The sequence below is a fragment of the Nothobranchius furzeri genome, chromosome 15, assembly GCF_043380555.1.
Source record: "Nothobranchius furzeri strain GRZ-AD chromosome 15, NfurGRZ-RIMD1, whole genome shotgun sequence".
NCBI classification, from domain to species: domain Eukaryota; kingdom Metazoa; phylum Chordata; class Actinopteri; order Cyprinodontiformes; family Nothobranchiidae; genus Nothobranchius; species Nothobranchius furzeri.
In genome coordinates this window covers 52,009,186-52,026,128 of record NC_091755.1, presented here as the reverse complement: position 1 = coordinate 52,026,128, position 16,943 = coordinate 52,009,186, and the positions used below count along the sequence as shown (strand labels likewise).

Sequence of the window (16,943 nt, the reverse complement as noted above, 5' to 3'; positions counted from 1 at the left end):
GTGTTATCTGTTGACATTTAAATAATGGTTTTTTTGCCTCTGATTACTGGAGCAGAAGTAAAGTGTCTGTTTAAATACAATAGGTGACTTTATTATTAATAATGCTGCACCTGTCTAGTCTGTACATTTTGATTGTTATGGTTCCCTTAACTGGAGTAAAATGAAATGTTTGTTTTCGTTTAGTTTTTCACCCTATTTCAGTTCTTTACCCATAGGCCTACTTTACAGGATAACATTTAAATATAATTTAAAGGGTTAGCCTAAAAGCTGGTTTGTTACATGATAATTACGGAGCTGTGAATGGCAGTTGTTACTGCGTAATACGCACATTTGTCCGCAAACACTGCGGAACCTGGTGCATTTCACGCATCACCTTGAGCCGCGTGGTGTCTAGTTTTTCGGGCGGACGTGCTCACTGCCTTGGAACATTCCCTTCACTGTGCGTGGATGTGTGTGTGTTGGTTGTTTGGTTGTGTGTGTGTATGTGTGTGTGATCCGCCTCCCTTCGTGTTGATGTCGACTGGCCACCGACGCTCGCGGTGAATAGACCGGTTAAGGATAAACAAACTATCCCCGTGGAACCGTACCGCGCCGCCCCGTTAGGTCCGAGCTCCCGTAGTGTGGCAACGATGAGCCAGCCTCGGCAGGACGAGTTCAAGCCTCCACCAGAGTGTCCGGTCTTCGAGCCTAGTTGGGAAGAATTTCGAGACCCTTACGCTTTTATCAACAAGATCCGACCCATCGCCGAGAAAACGGGCATTTGTAAAGTCCGACCACCCCCGGTGAGTGTGAGGAAATGTGCTGAAAGGCTGGGGAAGGCACGGATGCTGAATTAGCTCGGCTGCTGATGGACCGAGCGGGGATTTAAAGGGACGGTTAAACATGGCGGCGGTGTGTTCATTCTTTGTGCTGCCGCCGCTCTCGGCTCCTCGTTTGTTCTCTAGTTTCTGACTTAACTCAACCCGTTCACAGCCAACTGTCCGTTATGTAGGTCTTTGGGGGGTAGAGTGGGCTAAAATCGCGGTTCTCCGTGAACCCAGAGAGCCTCGGCGGTCTTGGAGGCTCCAGCTAGCAGGCCGACCTGTCATAATGTGGCTCAGCGCTGACTTTAGGTAGCGATGCGGAAGCTCCTACAGCTAAAACAGGACGATGTAAAATCACAATTAACGTCACTGACATCCTCACCAAGCCCTTTTCCGAGCTTGTCCCTTCATGTCCCCAGAATCCTGAAGTTATCTGGAGTTATGAATGATTGTTTTAGATGTTTAGCTAAATAAAGCAGGTTGGGTCCATCAGAGTTTTTGCTTCACCACTTTGGGTCTGCTTTCTAAAGCCCTGAAGCTGAAAGGGTATATTTCATAAAAACCTCGTAGCTATCGTATTATTTGCCATTATGCAAATTCTTTTGACCAACATTGGAGAAAAGGGCTCTTTGTTTGTTTTTTTATAAAAAAGTCCAGATCAGAGTGATCCTAACCTATCATATGTGGCATTATGAAACAGATCTTCCAGAGAACCAGCCAGTCTTCATGTAGGAGCCTGTGGTGGAGGGTGTTGTCCTCCATGTTGGCTTTGTGGTAAACTGGACTATTGAGTTTAGTCCTCCATCTGGCCATTTTGTTTGCCAGTGGGGGGTGTTGGCTACTGACTTGGGGCCCCACTTGTGTGTTTTTATAGTAAATGTGATGTTTTCATTGGTATGATTCTGCCTTACTAAAGGATCGATGTGTTCTGAGAGCAGGCCTTGGTTTTCAGCTGAGCCTAACTGTGTAGTTAATTTCCATAATCTAGTTAATTTCCATAATCTAACAGATTATTTGGGTTCTTCTCAAATAAAAGTAATGCTTTAACTATGACCTTTCTAAAGGAGGTAAACAGGTTGAGGACTTGAACAGAAATGACTAAACCTACCTGCAGCATGGCGACTCGATGACCTTCATGATCCATTATGTCCACTCTGTTGTTGTTTAGGACTGGCAGCCTCCATTTGCCTGTGATGTTGACAAGCTTCACTTTGTTCCTCGAATCCAAAGACTCAATGAACTGGAGGTAAGTTTTGTTAATCAGGTGGGTTTTTTTCTGACATTTATTTGAATGTTATCAATTTGTGTATCTGTGCATGTACTAAACAGCATTCATGCTGTAAATACACAGGGTCACTCATATTTATGGAGAAAACAGGCAAGAGTGGTTATTAATGGATCCTTACCGGGTGATTCAAAAATAAACAAATAGTCGTGCTAAAGACTGTAAATTTGGGTTTTATTTTGTTGACTATCATTCATTTGTCTCACTCTTGTCATTGTCCTGTCTTTCCTCAGGCACAGACCAGAGTTAAACTCAACTTTTTGGACCAGATTGCCAAGTTTTGGGATCTGCAAGGATGCACCCTGAAAATTCCTCATGTGGAGAGAAGGATTCTGGACTTATATAAGCTAAATAAGGTTGATAATTGATTGCACTGTGCATTATCACACAGAGACTTATATTTTAATTCAGTAAAGAGACTGACATCATTGGGATATCTCTCTGTTATTATAGCTGGTGGCAGATGAGGGTGGATTCGACCTCGTCTGCCAGGACAGGCGATGGACCAAGATTGCTATACAGATGGGTTTCACCCCTGGTAAAGCTATTGGCTCGCACCTGCGAGGGCATTACGAGAGAATCCTCTATCCCTACAATCTGTTTCAGAGTGGAGCTAACCTGCTGGTGAGTTTCACACAAGTATCAGCAGCACACAACAGGATCTCAGTTCCGGTGCGTGTGTGGCTCGCTGCAACCACACCACTAATAATGCTGCTAATTAATGCAGAAAGGATCATATCGCTTTAGCTGGAAAGTGTTTATGAAGTACTAATGCATGATCAGAGGACAGCACATGTGTTCGTTTAATATTATTCAGCTAAAACGCATAAAACATGTGTTTTTCAATGGATATGTGTCATTTTATAGCCAGACAAGGTCTGACTGCAGACCTCACTCCTGTTTGGGTTAGGACCTGATCACTCAAATATCAGATGTGACCAATTTGTTGTTTAAAATGTTGTTCAGAGGTTCATAAATCAGATGCTTTGCTGCAGTTGTGTTTACTGTGATCAGATAGAGTTTTGTTTTAAACCAAAACAGCTACATATTTAAATGTTTTGGAGGCCTGCTGTGTAATCTTCTGTACCAAGGAGACAAGAAAGAACGATTTTAGTCAAAACTAAGTAAAACCTTTAGTTTTAAGTGGTTTTTTTGTCTGCCTCCTTATAACAAAACAACACTTGACCAAAGATTAGAGTTTTTTGAGTTTGCTTGATCTCCCTCTTAGATTTCTTCATTTGTCATGAGTTTTTTTTAACCGGCATTGAAAGTAAAAACAAATTTGGTGCTTTTAGCTCTTATTTTTACACATGAATATAAACCTTACTTATAAATTCACAGTAGTGAGATAAAAACAGTCATTTGAAATGTTATGAATTATATTTTAATTTATTATGTCTTTGTTTTATTTAAACAGATTTCTGAAGTTATGTTATTACATACTGATGTAGAGTGTGTGTGTGTGTGTGTGTGTGTGTGTGTGTGTGTGTGTGTGTGTGTGTGTGTGTGTGTGTGTGTGTATTTATCCATGTTTAGAATATGTATGAACTTGAATACAATAAAACAAGAACCAACAGTACAGCAAAGCAGCTGCTTTACAGAAGTAAGAGCAGCACTTTAAACTTTGGTTCAGCAGGAGGGAGCCCTTAGATTCCTACTCTGATCTGAAACCGGAGCAGTGAAATCTGCAGCTGGACCTTACTGCTTTAGGTTGATGTTTTTATTTTTTTTGTTTTTACATTTCTGACCTGAAGTGTTTTAACCAGAGAGCTCATGAAATTGGTTGTGTGTGGCCTCTTGGACCGGTCACCCTAAAATGTTTAATTACCAAAGCTCTCTTTTGCCTCAGGCACCAGATCCAGCTTCCAAACTGATGGGTTTGGAGGCTGATCCTGACCCTGAAAAGGTAGGTTTGTGTCACTAAAGAGCTGCTCTCCTTTAAAGTTAACTAAATGCTGTCTGTCTGGGTAATGTTCTGTGTTTTCAGCCTAATATTTACAGATATAATTACTCAGTTTCAGAGCTTTGGTGTACAGGAGCCTCATTTATAAAGTCTGAAAATTGCACAAATCATTTTTTGTGCAATTTTATGATTTATTAAGAAAAACCTGACAGGAAAATGTGTTAACTCTTACCCTGTTGTAAGCACATTTTGGAGATCGGGACACTGGCAGTGTAGCCAGTGAGGTAGTGACATGGTGACTGACACACACACACACGCACGCACGCGCACACACACACACACACACACACACACACACACACACACACGACTATCAGCTGTCAGCCCCTCCTGTCTCTGAACGAGAATAAAAATGACAAACTAACAAAAAAATATATGTTGCCTTTAAGATATCACACTATGTTCATATGACATCTTCAGTATATTTATTTGGTGCATTAATTGTCTGATGAACCACAGCACGGCAAGATTTAATCAAACTATAAAATTATAACTGCTTTTAATAGTCGTGGGGGGAGATTGGGCACCTGCAGCAGCTGTGTTGTCGAGTTTCCTGTAACTGATTCATTCCAGCAGATATTGGTTGACAGGTGGACTGATGTTTGTTTGATTTGGTGAAAAATAGTTGTCATTTCCTGCCTACAGCCCCTTTGGGGTAATTTAACTGTTTTTATTTAATTTTAGGGTTAGAAATGAAGTACGTCTGCGATCATAAATGCTGCCATTTTGGATGGCATAAATGTTTATTGCCATGTTCCTCTTTGCCTCCACCTGTTCACTTCTTTTCAGTGTTTTTTTATTGTTACTGTCTGCCATGGATGATCTGCAGCTGTGCCACACAGCTCTCAGCTGCAACAACGCCGTGCCACTCAAAGGCATTAAATGCATTAAAGCTGCAATAGCAAATCTACAGAACAAGCTAGCTTTTGAACGCAAGCACAGTCACAGAACTCTCACCGCTTCTGTCGGCTATAATCCCTAGGCTGCGTCCGCCGGAACCCGCATTTCCACAGTAAACAATAGAGCACTAAACACCAGTCACCGTTTTCTACGTCCAAGCGTCTTTTGTTGTCAGTGACTACAAATAGTGTTTATCTTTTTGGGACTCTGGTAGTTTGTCCTTCTCTGGTATTATTGAGCCGCAAACTTCTCACACCAGTGGTGTTCTGTTGCTAAATACACAAGTGTGTAATCAGTGGAGGACCCAGGGAAGTGCGGCAGTTTGGCGAGACAAACAAACGGATGGTCTAATAGTTGGTTTTGGTACAAGTTGTGTTATTGGCTGAGGGTTTTAGACAAATGCGAAAGAACCACTTAATTTTTTTTCTTCAGTCTCCACAATATATTTATAGCTATACTATGTTAGAATGATGTTAAGGTGCATGAACATTTTTTTAAGCTAGCTTGTTTTGCAGATTTGCTATTGTAGCTTTAAGTAGAGTTTTAGTGAGAATTCTCTGTTTTTAAGGAGGCCCCAGATCAGTTTGAGGTAACTTGACCTCAATATTGCCACCTGCCTTCAGCAGGCATTCTGACGGAAATGTGAACATACAGTGGTTTTGGTTGTGTGTCAGGCAGCAGTAATTAGGCCAGTGGTCGTGAAACTCTAGTTTTTCTCAGTCTTTGGACATAAAGAAGCTAAAAACATTAGTGTCTTATGATTGTCCATGACAAGGCTCTGATCTGATCTGGCTCTATAGCTTCATCTTTACAGCACGTTAAACTAATTCATACATAAGTTAATGTGAAATTTGACCATGTCATTTACACAGTAATCAAAGATGTGTCTGTAAACCACTGCCTTGGCTCTAGTCTGTTCTTGTTGACTGTTTTTTTTTTGCTGCCTGTTTGAAGAAACAAAAACTAACCACATCTTTCTCTTTACCTTTTGTCTTATTGCTGCAGTATTCTGTGAAACACCTTTCAGCCACATTTCAGTCCTGCTACAATCGTATCGCTGCTGCAGTGACACATTCAGTATTTTAGAGAATCCATGCGGTGGTACACTCTAACTTCCTGTTTATAAACCACGTTTTCTACTTACACATGCACTTTCCAATCAGGCATGCACGTATTTGTGTTTTTAATAAACAGTAATCTATAGTTTTAAAGTGGTTTACTGTTTCCCCTCAGTGTGTTCAGAAGCCCTTCCTGCTGACAGAACATGAGGACAAGGATCACCAGCAGCTGGATCAGGTTCTGAAGAAGCTGGATCAGGTTCTGAAACAGCCGGACCAGACCCACCAGCAGCTGGATCGGGTTCTGAAGCAGGCGGACCAGACCCACCAGCAGCTGGATCAGGTTCTGAAGCAGCCAGACCAGACCCACCAGCAGCTGGATCAGGTTCTGAAGCAGCCAGACCAGACCCAGCTGGATCAGGTTCTGAAGCAGCCAGACCAGACCCACCAGCAGCTGGATCAGGTTCTGAAACAGCCTGCTCCATCACCTGACCTTTGCCCCGGTGCTCGCAGAGCTAAGCGAATGAAGTGTGAGGTGAGAGCTACAGACTGTTCACCAAGTTTCCACAATCACACAACCGTTTTAGTTGTGCCACAGTTTGACTTCTCTTTGCGTGCAGGCCACCTGTGTCAAGATAGAACCAGGTGAGGCAAGTGAGAACAAGCCATATCTGCGGAGGAGGATGGGCTCTTTCGTTGCCAAGCTAGAACCAGGTCAGAATTGTCATCCCAGAGTAAAGGAGCATAACTAATAAAATGTATGTCATGTAACCTAAGCATTCATCCCTTATCGTTGTTGTTCTAAAGGGAAGACAATACTGTTCTGTATTATGGGGTTTATGCTATTGTCCCCCAATTTGATGCATCCTAACTTTTTAGCCAGTTGAATTGCTACCGGGTCACAGTAACATTGGTGTTCTCTACGAGATCGCTGCAAGACATTCTGAAGGTTATGGTCAACATGGTTCCCACAGGATGAGACAGACCATGTCTAAGAAGGCTAAATTAAACAAAGGCAAAGTGTGTCTACCCACATTCATAACTGTGAAAGTAACCTAACCTAAACCTAAAGTAACCCAACCTGCCTTGGGCTACGGAACGATGATACGTGCTAGTGGTTTACTAGCACAGTGAGGAAGCAATGCTAACAGAGAGTTCTCATTTCAGACAAAGAAATTGCTCATGATCTTAAAGGTGTGATTCACTGAAAAAACACTTTTAAATTGAATAAGAAAGATTCCTGTTGGGCGTTTTTGGCCTGTGGGACTCCAGAGGCTGCTAATAGGTACTGGCAGTCCAAGCAGAATGCAGTTCGGGTGATTATGTAGGCAAAAACGCGGATGTGGGGGCAGTTCGGAGAGACCATGAACCAAGACTTCCGTATGGCTTTGAGGAGATTCTGGTCCACCATCCGGCGTCTCAGGAGGGGAAAGCAGTGCGCTACCAACACTGTTTATAGTGGTGATGGTGTGGTGATGGTGTGCTGCTGACCTCTACTTGGAACGTTGTGGTTGTGGATAGGTGGGTGGAATACTTTGAAGACCTCCTCAATTCCACTGGCATGCCTTCCAGTGAGGAAACGGAGTCTGGGGACTTTGGGTTAGACTCTCCAATCTCTGGGGCCGAGGTTGCTGAGGTGGTCAAAAAAACTCCACAGTGGCAAATTCCTGGAGATCCACCCAGAGTTTCTTAAGGCTCTGGATGTTGTAGGGTTGTGCTGGCTGACGTGGCTCTGCAGTATTGCATGGACATCGGGGGCAGCTCGACTGGATTGGCAGACTGGGGTGGTGGTCCCCCTATTTAAAATGGGGGACCACAGGATGTGTTCCAACTACAGAGGGATCACACTCTTGAGCCTCCCTGGTAAGGTCTTTTCAGGGGTTCTGGAGAGGAGGGTACGTTGGATTATCGAACCTTGGATTCAGGAGGAGCAATGTGGTTTTTGTTCTGGCCGTGGAACACTGGACCAGCTCTATACCCTTGAGGATCCTGGAGGGTGCGTGGGAGTTTGTCCAACCAATCTACATGTGTTTTGTGGATTTGGAGAAGGCGCTCAACCGCGTCCCTCGGGGGCGCCTTGTGGGGAGTACTTCAGGAGTATGTGGTACCAGGCCCTTTGATAAGGGCTGTTAAGCCTGGTTCATGCTTCTCCGTCAGCTCCGCAAGGGACAGACATGCACGGATTGACGGAAGCGTTTTGCTCTCATATTTCTCCGTCTCCTGGGGAATGTTGCAAAGCAATTGCCCGGCAGGACAACAGAGGGCGTAGCGCTGTTCTGTGGTATCCTGTCATGGATCCGGTCCAAGATAGTGTGTTTATATTATGTTTTTTTGTATATAAGAGACTTTTTAACACAGACAAATTTGTCTCTCATCCTACTCTTGCCGATAGTGAGTCAAGCTTGTTTGTCGTGAGAGTTGGACTCCGCCAAGACTGCCCTTTGTCACAGATTATGTTCATAACTTTTATGGACAGGATTTCTAGGTGCAGCCAAGGTGTTAGGGGATCTATTTGGTGGTCTGAGGATTGAGTCTCTGCTTTATGCAGTTGGGTCAGGGGGACAGCAGCCTAAGTCAAGAGGCCCAGACTTCCTTCTACGCAGCCACTTGGGCCAGATCCTCTGCAGGGATCCCAAGACATTCCCTGGTCAGGCGAGAGATATAGTCCCTCCAATGTGTCCTGGATCGTCTTTTAGGTCTCCTCCTAGTTGGACGTGCCTGGAAAACCTCAACAGGGAGGCATCCAGGAGGCTTCCTAACCAGATGCCCAAGGCACCTAAGCTAGCTTCTCTCAATGTGGAACAGCAGCAGATCTACTCCGAGCCCCTCCCAGATGACCGAGCTTGTATCTACTCTGGTCGAAAGAAGGTCGCTTCGTTCTGATGTCCACAGTTCTTTTATTTCTCTCTCACAATCATGGAGCACCGTGAAAACTAGACACAAGTAAAATAATATCAATAGCACATATGATATTCATCTCAGCCACTTATTTCCTTTCACAAAGTGCACAAGTGTTAAACAAAGAACAGTATAACGTTTTTTACCGTGTACGCCTTGTAAACCCAGCAGTCGAAAAGATGTATATTCCGAAAAGTCCGCCGTGTTACCGCTCCATGTCGTCTCTCCCTCGACTCACAGGAAGCGACTACCTCACAACAATCTCAACAGAAACATTTCTTATAAGAAAGATGTATCACTCCACTGCAAAGGTACACAAATATGAGTACCAAATAAAGAAAACAAACAGAGACAACGTAACGATCTCAGATGCGCTGCTGGTGTTGTCATGGCAACCAACACAAACATTTTAAGTTCAGCTACACTCCCACCAATTACCTTTGATTATTACAATTGTGAATGTAAATACACTTGTATTGTTCATTAAATCAATGGTAATTCCCAAGCACCGTGTTGTTATGTTAAACACTCTTGCATTGACATAAACAATGTTCTTTTCTCAACAAATGAATTCAACAATATGAACAGAATTTACATCTCTACAACATGTGCATGAAGTACAGCATAATGACAACTTGTATTTTAGAAGGGAAATCTAATCAATGAATGACATTTTTTTCTCATTTTTTACCAGTTTTTTTTACCAGGACCACTAATTTCTGAATGGGTCTTTGAATGATGGATGGTTGGACGAGGCATTCGCCTCTCTTTCCTAATTTCCGATCACCAGTCTGGATTGTCACCTTCTGTACAAGTCCATCATCATCCTCATTTGCTTCCACAACCCTAGCGAGTTTCCATTCATTGCGAGGAACATCTTCTTTGAGAATCACAGTCACCCACCTCCACATTACGTCTTGGTATTGCTTGCTGTCTCAGAGCAATATTGGCCAGGCATTCCTTTCTCCATCTGTGCCAAAATTGCTCAGTCAGATATTGGACCCTTCTCCACCGTTTCTTAGCATACAGGTCCTCCTTGACAAAATTACCTGGAGGTGGAAGTGGGATTGAGGATTTCATGGTGATCAAGTGGTTCGGTGTAAGTGGCTCCAAGCTTTTGGGGTCGTTGATGTTATCATCAGTGAGTGGGCGGTTATTCATGATGCACATAGCTTTGTAAAGGAATGTCTTTAATGAGGCATCATCCAACCTTCCCACACTGCAGGCAAGGACCGTGCTCAGTACGCTTCTCACTGTCCGGATTTGACGCTCCCATGCACCTCCAGCATGACTAGAGTGGGGCGTATTCATCTGGAAGTCACACTGTTTTTCTGCTAGGTATGCAGTCACTCTTTCCTTATCAAGTTCTTTCAGAGCCGTTGCCATTTCGTTCCTTGATCTTTGCGACCTTGTTTGGTGTGAAAAGGACCGAAGCAGTCCATACCACAATAAGTGAATGGTGGTGTGGGATCAACACGGTCACTAGGTAGATCTGCCATTCGTTGCTCCTCTGGTGGCGCACGGGCTTTCCTGCCTGATGTATTGGGCTACAGCCTTACTTCCACCAGTGATCCAGTAACCATTGACTCTGAGTGCATTGAGGGTTTGTCCTCTGCCTTGGTGTTGTATCTTGGTATGATGGTGTGCGATGATGAGGTTTGTAACAGCACCATCTTTAGGAAGGATCACAGGGTGTCTTAACTCGAGAGGCACAGATGCCTTCCTTAGTCTTCCTCCTACTCTCATTATGCCATCTTGGAGGAATGGGTCAAGCTGAAAGAGTGGGTGGTTGCAAGGCAGCCTTCCTAGTTTCTGGCTGAGTGTGTTTAACTCCTCTTGAAAGGCATCTTGTTGTGCAAGCTTGACGAGAGTCTGTGCTGCTTGTTTTCTCTCTTCCACGTTTAAAGGCTCAGCGGTCCTGATCCTCTTCGCCAGCCGCTGGATACGAGCAATGACGTTGACAGCTGTAGCCCATCTTGAGAACCGCAGCAGATGCTTCTGGATGTCAAACTGTCTTGCTGCCTCAACCTTCAACACCTGAGTAGTCCTCACCTCTGGGTCTCCCACCAGCAAATCTGAAGTAGCCTGTTTGGTGGCTATCTCTCTTTCCCATAGAAAGCCTGGGCCAGAGAACCAATATGACTTGATGAGGTCAGCTACTTTGAGGCCTCTCGATGCATGATCAGCAGGGTTTTCTCCTGTGTCAACATAATACCATTTCCGTGCATCTGTGTTTTCTCGAATTCTCTGAACGCGATTTGCCACAAACACATGGAACCTTCTTGCTTCATTATTGATGTAACCAAGCACAACCTTTGAGTCTGTCCAAAAATATTCGTCATCAATCTTGAGCTCTAGCTCCTCCCTTAACATGCTGCTCACAGATGCCGAGGTTACTTCTGCAATTAACTCAAGTCTCGGTATGGTGACTATTTTGGTTGGTGCAACCCTCGCCTTGCCCATGACCAAGGAGCAGCATACCCTTTCTCTGCTTACCACTCTGATGTAAGAACACTGTCCATACCCTTGACTGCATGCATCAGAGAAATGATGAAGCTCGGCTCTCTGAATCTCACCAAGGCTGTCAGGTATGAAGCATCTTTGAATTTCAATTTTTTTCCAGGTTCTCCAAATCCTTCATCCACGTCTCCCACCTTAACTTCAAGTCTTTGGGTAGCGGCTCATCCCACCCTGTGCCTCTCTGACACATCTCTTGCAGCACTCTTTTCCCTTCAAGAATGACTGGGGCTAGAAACCCCAAAGGGAGGCCACAATTTAGAGGATCCCTCGGCGCGTTGCCGGTTTCTCCTCAAGTGACACCTTGAAGGAGAAGCTATCATTTTCAATGTTCCACCTTATACCTAGTACTCTTTGAACTGGCAAATCATCGTGATTAAGATCAACATTCTTCACCTCCGTAGCACGCGCTGCAACCTCCACAGAGTCAAGGACCTCTCGACTGTTGGAGAAAAATTAGTGAAGGTGCAGCTTACCTTTGGCACACACAGCTTGGGCATCTTTGACCAGTTCAATTGCCTTACCCACCAACTTTACACTTATGAGACCATCGTCGACATAGAAATGTTTCTGGATGAAGCTAGCTGCGGAGGGGTACTCTTTCTCACATTGGCTGGCAAGGTGTTTCATGCCATAATTGGCACAGCCAGGGGAGGATGATGCTCCAAACAGGTGAACCTTCATGCGGTACTCTCTGGGTTCAGAGTTTGTGTCTCCATTTTCCCACCAGAGAAACCGCAGGTAGTCTCTATCATCCTCGCTCACATGAAACCTGTGGAACATTTTCTCAACATCACACATGACTGCGATGGGATATTTCCGGAAGCGGCACAGCACGGCTGTTAGGCTATTTGTGAGGTCAGGTCCTGATAGCAGATGGTCGTTTAAGGAGGTGCCTTCATACCTTGCAGAGCAGTCGAAAACCACTCTGATTTTGCCTGGTTGTCTGGGGTGGTAAACTGTTTGATGTGGGATATACCAGACTTTCCCCAGCTCTGCTTGGTTTTCCACTTTCTCTGCATCTCCGTCCTTGAAGACACTTTCCATAAATTTCACGTAGTTTATTATGATTTTGGGATCTCTGTCCAGCTTCCTCTTTAGATGCTTCAGCCGTACTAACGCCAGCCTTTTGTTGTCTGGGAGATGTGGACGTGCTTTGAAAGGGAGAGGCATCTCCAGGTGACCATCCTTATTTTGTTGGATTCTCTCTTTCAAGATCTGCAGGAAGCATATATCTTCTTGAGATATGCTCCTGTCACCAGGTTTTGTGCCTGCAAAATCGGACTCAAGGGCCTTGATGACAGCAAATGGCGTTATGGGTGGCACCTCTCTGACAGACACTCGATGGCAAAAACCAGTCACATCTTTAGCCTGCACACGCTGTGGTGCGCTTCCCACAATGCTCCAACCAAGGTTCGTCTCAATAGCATAAGGCTCATAGTCGCCCCCAGTGATGACCCTTCTTGGAATTAACGCTCTGGAGCAGTCGTATCCAATCAACAATCCAACACCACAGTCCATCAACGGGGGTATCTCTTGGGCCATGCTTACAAGGTGTTTCCATTTGTTGGCTGTCTGACAAGTGGGAAGATGTGCGCGGTCAAGAGGAATGAAGTCCCTTGTGTAGGCTGGAGGCAAATTGATGGAAACGTTAGAGGAAAATCCTCTAACTTTGAGCTTGCATAGTCTTTGACTCTTCATGACTGAGTCTCTCCCCATCATGGTGGAAAGTTTAAGTTTCACTGGTTCCATTGTTGCTTGTAGCTTTTGGCACGCCTCATGATCAACAAATGTGTGACTGCTTTGAGTGTCCAATAGTGCATACACTAGGGTTTCAGTGTCCGGAGCACTAAGTGTTGAGATCCACACTGGGACTATCATCGACGTACTCCCAGCTTCACCTCCACTCACACAACATGATAAAGACGACGTACTTTCTTCAACTGCGCCCTGAGTTGATGGTTCTCCTGCTGTAGAACGATCTTCATGCAATGGTGTTGGGTGACTCTTTTTGCATATGCTACACATGGACCTGTTTCTACAGTCTTTAGAATTGTGACCCTTTCTTAGAAATGCAAAACACAACTTATTTTCAAGTATGCATTTTTTCTCATCCTCTACAGATATGTCCATAAGCCTCTTGCATTTATGTATGGAATGGTTCTCACTACAGCAAATACACTGGTCACTATTGTAATTTTGTGTTGGTGTGTTCCATTTCTTTGGTTTCTCTGCATCTCCCAACTTGATTTGACCAGGGTCAGATTTGGTGGTGGAGCTTGATGGAGTTGAGGGTTTCACATTTGTGGCAAACGTGTTTGCTTTTGAATGCTTCATTTCTCTTGTTGGTGCCTCTGCAGAGTGCCTTAAGGCATGTAAGGATGACACTGGATTGCATGCTATGCGTGACTCCTTAGAGACAAAGGAAGCAAACTCATGAAAGCTTGGATAGTCGTTGCCCCGATCTAGCTGCTCTGTGACATAACAGTTCCATCTAGATGTCACCCAATCAGGAAGCTTGACTAATATTTTCTGATTCTACTCGCAGTCGTTAAGAGCCTGTAAGCCCTTTATGTGGGGCATTGCATTACTACATCTTTGGAGGAAATCACTGAACTCTCTTAGCTTGAGATATTCCTTTCCTCCAATCTTCGGCCACCCATTTAACTTCTCTCTGAAAGCCCGCTGTACTACAAAGGAATGGCCATATCTAGCATTTAACCTATCCCATGCCTGTTGATAGGCTTCTTCATCTTTTCTGTAGAAGCTGCCTTCAAGAGAAGATTTTGCCTCGCCTGCTATGTACTTTTTCAGGTGGAATAGCCTGTCTGCAGGGTCAGAGTATCGTCTCTCTATGAGGGCTTTGAAGCTTATGCTCCATTCTGTAAACTTCAGAGGATCGCCCGAGAATACAGAAGGTTCTGGAGTTGGCAAGCGGGTGAGAGCTAATGACTCTTGTAGTGATTTGACCAATGATGTCTCGTTTTGCACAACCTGCCGTTCTTGATCTGGGATGTGGTGAGCGAAGGGGTGTGCATCACTCACTTTGCTGAATGGAGGACTGCGTGTCCCATCCCTTTCCTCTTCTTCAGTGTAGACATGTAGCCTTGCCTGAATTACATTAATGTCCCTCTGGTTTTCCAGTTTTCTCAACTGCTGACGTTGAGCTTCGATGGCAGCTTCCATATCAACTTCGGCTCTCTTTGCAGCCAGCTGAGCAGCCGCTTCCGCCCTCATAGCCGAAATGCTAGATGACTCTGAGAGATGTTTAGAATTGTGACAGCTGGGTGCAGTAACTCTGGAGGCTGTGGATCCATATATGGACCTAGCATATTCATTATCAAGTAGCATGCGTAACCTTGATCTTTCTGCCACTGTGTCAAACTCATCTTCATCTTCAGTGAGACGTACTCTCATCAGCTGCAGCAAGTCAGCCGTCACGGCTGAGCATGCATCAATCTTTGTTCGAATTTCTTGACTTGGTGAGGTTTGGAGTCGAATTCTGTCATACTGTTCCTTTAATTCAGACTCTAGCTTCTCAGCCTCATCCATCATATTATACATGTCACTCTCAGAGCATACTTGCTTTAACCTTGTGCGAATGTCTCCAACGTTGCTTTTCCACTTCTCATATGTTGCTTTGAACCTCTTCTCCTTTTGAGTTAACTGTTGATCTTTCAGTTCCTGCATTTTTGGTGTTAATCGCCTTTCACGAGAGGATTTTCTTGTTTTTGTCTCGGATTTCTCAGACACTACACTTTTTTCATCTTCCAAACCCCCTGCATCTTGTAATTCTGACATAACATTAGGGTGACTATGGCCATCTTTAGACATTTTCAGACTTTAAAAGGGGTATCTTATGAAGGGGACAAGATATCTAAGGTAATTACAAGAATGGAATGGATGCAATAGGCGGAAAATTATTAAAATGAACACAAAGGCACCTTAGCTTAGGTTCTTACGTATGACAGTAAATAAACTTCAGTTTCAGCCTTCTTAAAGCTTTCAAACAATAAGTAAGAAAACAACAATAATTTCCAGAACTTCATCAGATTGCCCTTTTTCCTTTTTTTATTTTTTTTATTTTTATTTTTTGTTACACAGTCTGAAATTTGAACACAATTATTTTCTTGTCCATTTTAGCAAATTTGTAGCTCATGTTCTATCCATCAACACAGGAGGCATAACAACTGCGTAATAAAGCCTGAGGACTCACGCTTCTTGAAACCGCTTCTTGGAGCGTCCACTGAATCTGCAGCTCCTGATTGGTTGTTCCAAAATGCAAAGCAACGTGTCCACTGAAGCCTGTAGCTCACTGTAGCTTGCTGCAGGATGAGGAGAGCTCTGCACACCGAAGCCTCCAGATGGAATGGGCCAACGTTTTCACTGTATCTACTCTGGTCGAAAGAATCCACGCTTCGTACCGATGTCCACAATTCTTTTATTTCTCTCTCACAATCATGGAGCACCGTGAAAACTAGAAACAAGTAAAATAATATCAATAGCACATATGATATTCATCTCAGCCACTTATTTCCTTTCACAAAGTGCACAAGTGTTAAACAAAGAACAGTATAACGTTTTTTTACCGTGTACGTCTTGTAAACCCAGCAGTAGAAAAGATGTATATTCCGAAAAGTCCGCCGTGTTACCGCTCCATGTCGTCTCTCCCTCGACTCACAGGAAGCGACTACCTGACAACAATCTCAACAGAAACATTTCTTATAAGAAAGATGTATCAGTCCACTGCAAAGGTACACAAATATGAGTACCAAATAAAGAAAACAAACAGAGACAACGTAACGATCTCAGATGCGCTGCTGGTGTTGTCTTGGCAACCAACACAAACATTTCAACGTCAGCTACAGAGCTTCTCTCCCTATCTCTAAAGGAGAGACCAGCCACCCTGCGGAGAAAACATTTCAGCCGCTTGTATCCAAGATCTCGTACTTTTGTTCACTACCCAAAGCTCATGACCATCGGTGAGGGTAGGAATGTAAACTGACCAGTAAATTGAGAGTTTTACCTTCCGGCTCAACTTTCTCTTCACCACGACAGGCCGGTACAGTCCCCACATCACTGCAGATGCAGCACCGATCTACCTATCGATCTCGCACTTTCTCTCACTCGTGAACAAGACCCCCATGATACTTAAACTCCTACACTTGAGGCAGAACCTCACCCCTGACCTGGAGAAGGCATTCTACCCTTTTCCGATTTAAGACCACAGTCTCGGATTTAGAGGAGCTGATTCTCATCCCAGCTGCTTCACACTCTGCTGCAAACCGCTCCAGTCAGAGCTGGAGATCACGTTCTGATGAAGCCAACAGGACTGCTATTTACAGATGATGTGGCCTAAGGATCAGATTTCTACCCAACATACCAGTTCACTAAAGTCCCAACAATTAGTACTAGTTTAAAACTATTTTCATGTTTTATGTACGTTAGCGTTTAAAGTACATCTTAAACCTGTTGAGATGCAGTTACATTTCTGTTTCCTTGTGTTCATTTCTTGATCA

The 16,943-nt window shown here is 44.1% G+C and overlaps 1 protein-coding gene across 2 annotated transcripts in view; it reads left to right on the top strand.

Moving 5' to 3' along the window:
- Positions 1 to 437: 437 nt before the first annotated feature.
- Positions 438 to 16,943, top strand: part of kdm5bb (lysine demethylase 5Bb) — a 28,631-nt gene continuing 12,125 nt past the window's right edge. Inside the window, exons 1-7 of one of the 2 annotated variants that reach the window (XM_054746391.2) lie at positions 438 to 782; positions 1,972 to 2,049; positions 2,322 to 2,444; positions 2,542 to 2,712; positions 3,938 to 3,994; positions 6,185 to 6,544; positions 6,630 to 6,723. In XM_054746391.2, coding sequence (XP_054602366.2) covers positions 630 to 782; positions 1,972 to 2,049; positions 2,322 to 2,444; positions 2,542 to 2,712; positions 3,938 to 3,994; positions 6,185 to 6,544; positions 6,630 to 6,723 — 1,036 coding nt within the window. In that variant the 5' untranslated portion in view covers positions 438 to 629. The remainder of the gene's footprint in view (positions 783 to 1,971; positions 2,050 to 2,321; positions 2,445 to 2,541; positions 2,713 to 3,937; positions 3,995 to 6,184; positions 6,545 to 6,629; positions 6,724 to 16,943) is intronic. The other variant, XM_054746392.2, reaches the window with a different exon arrangement.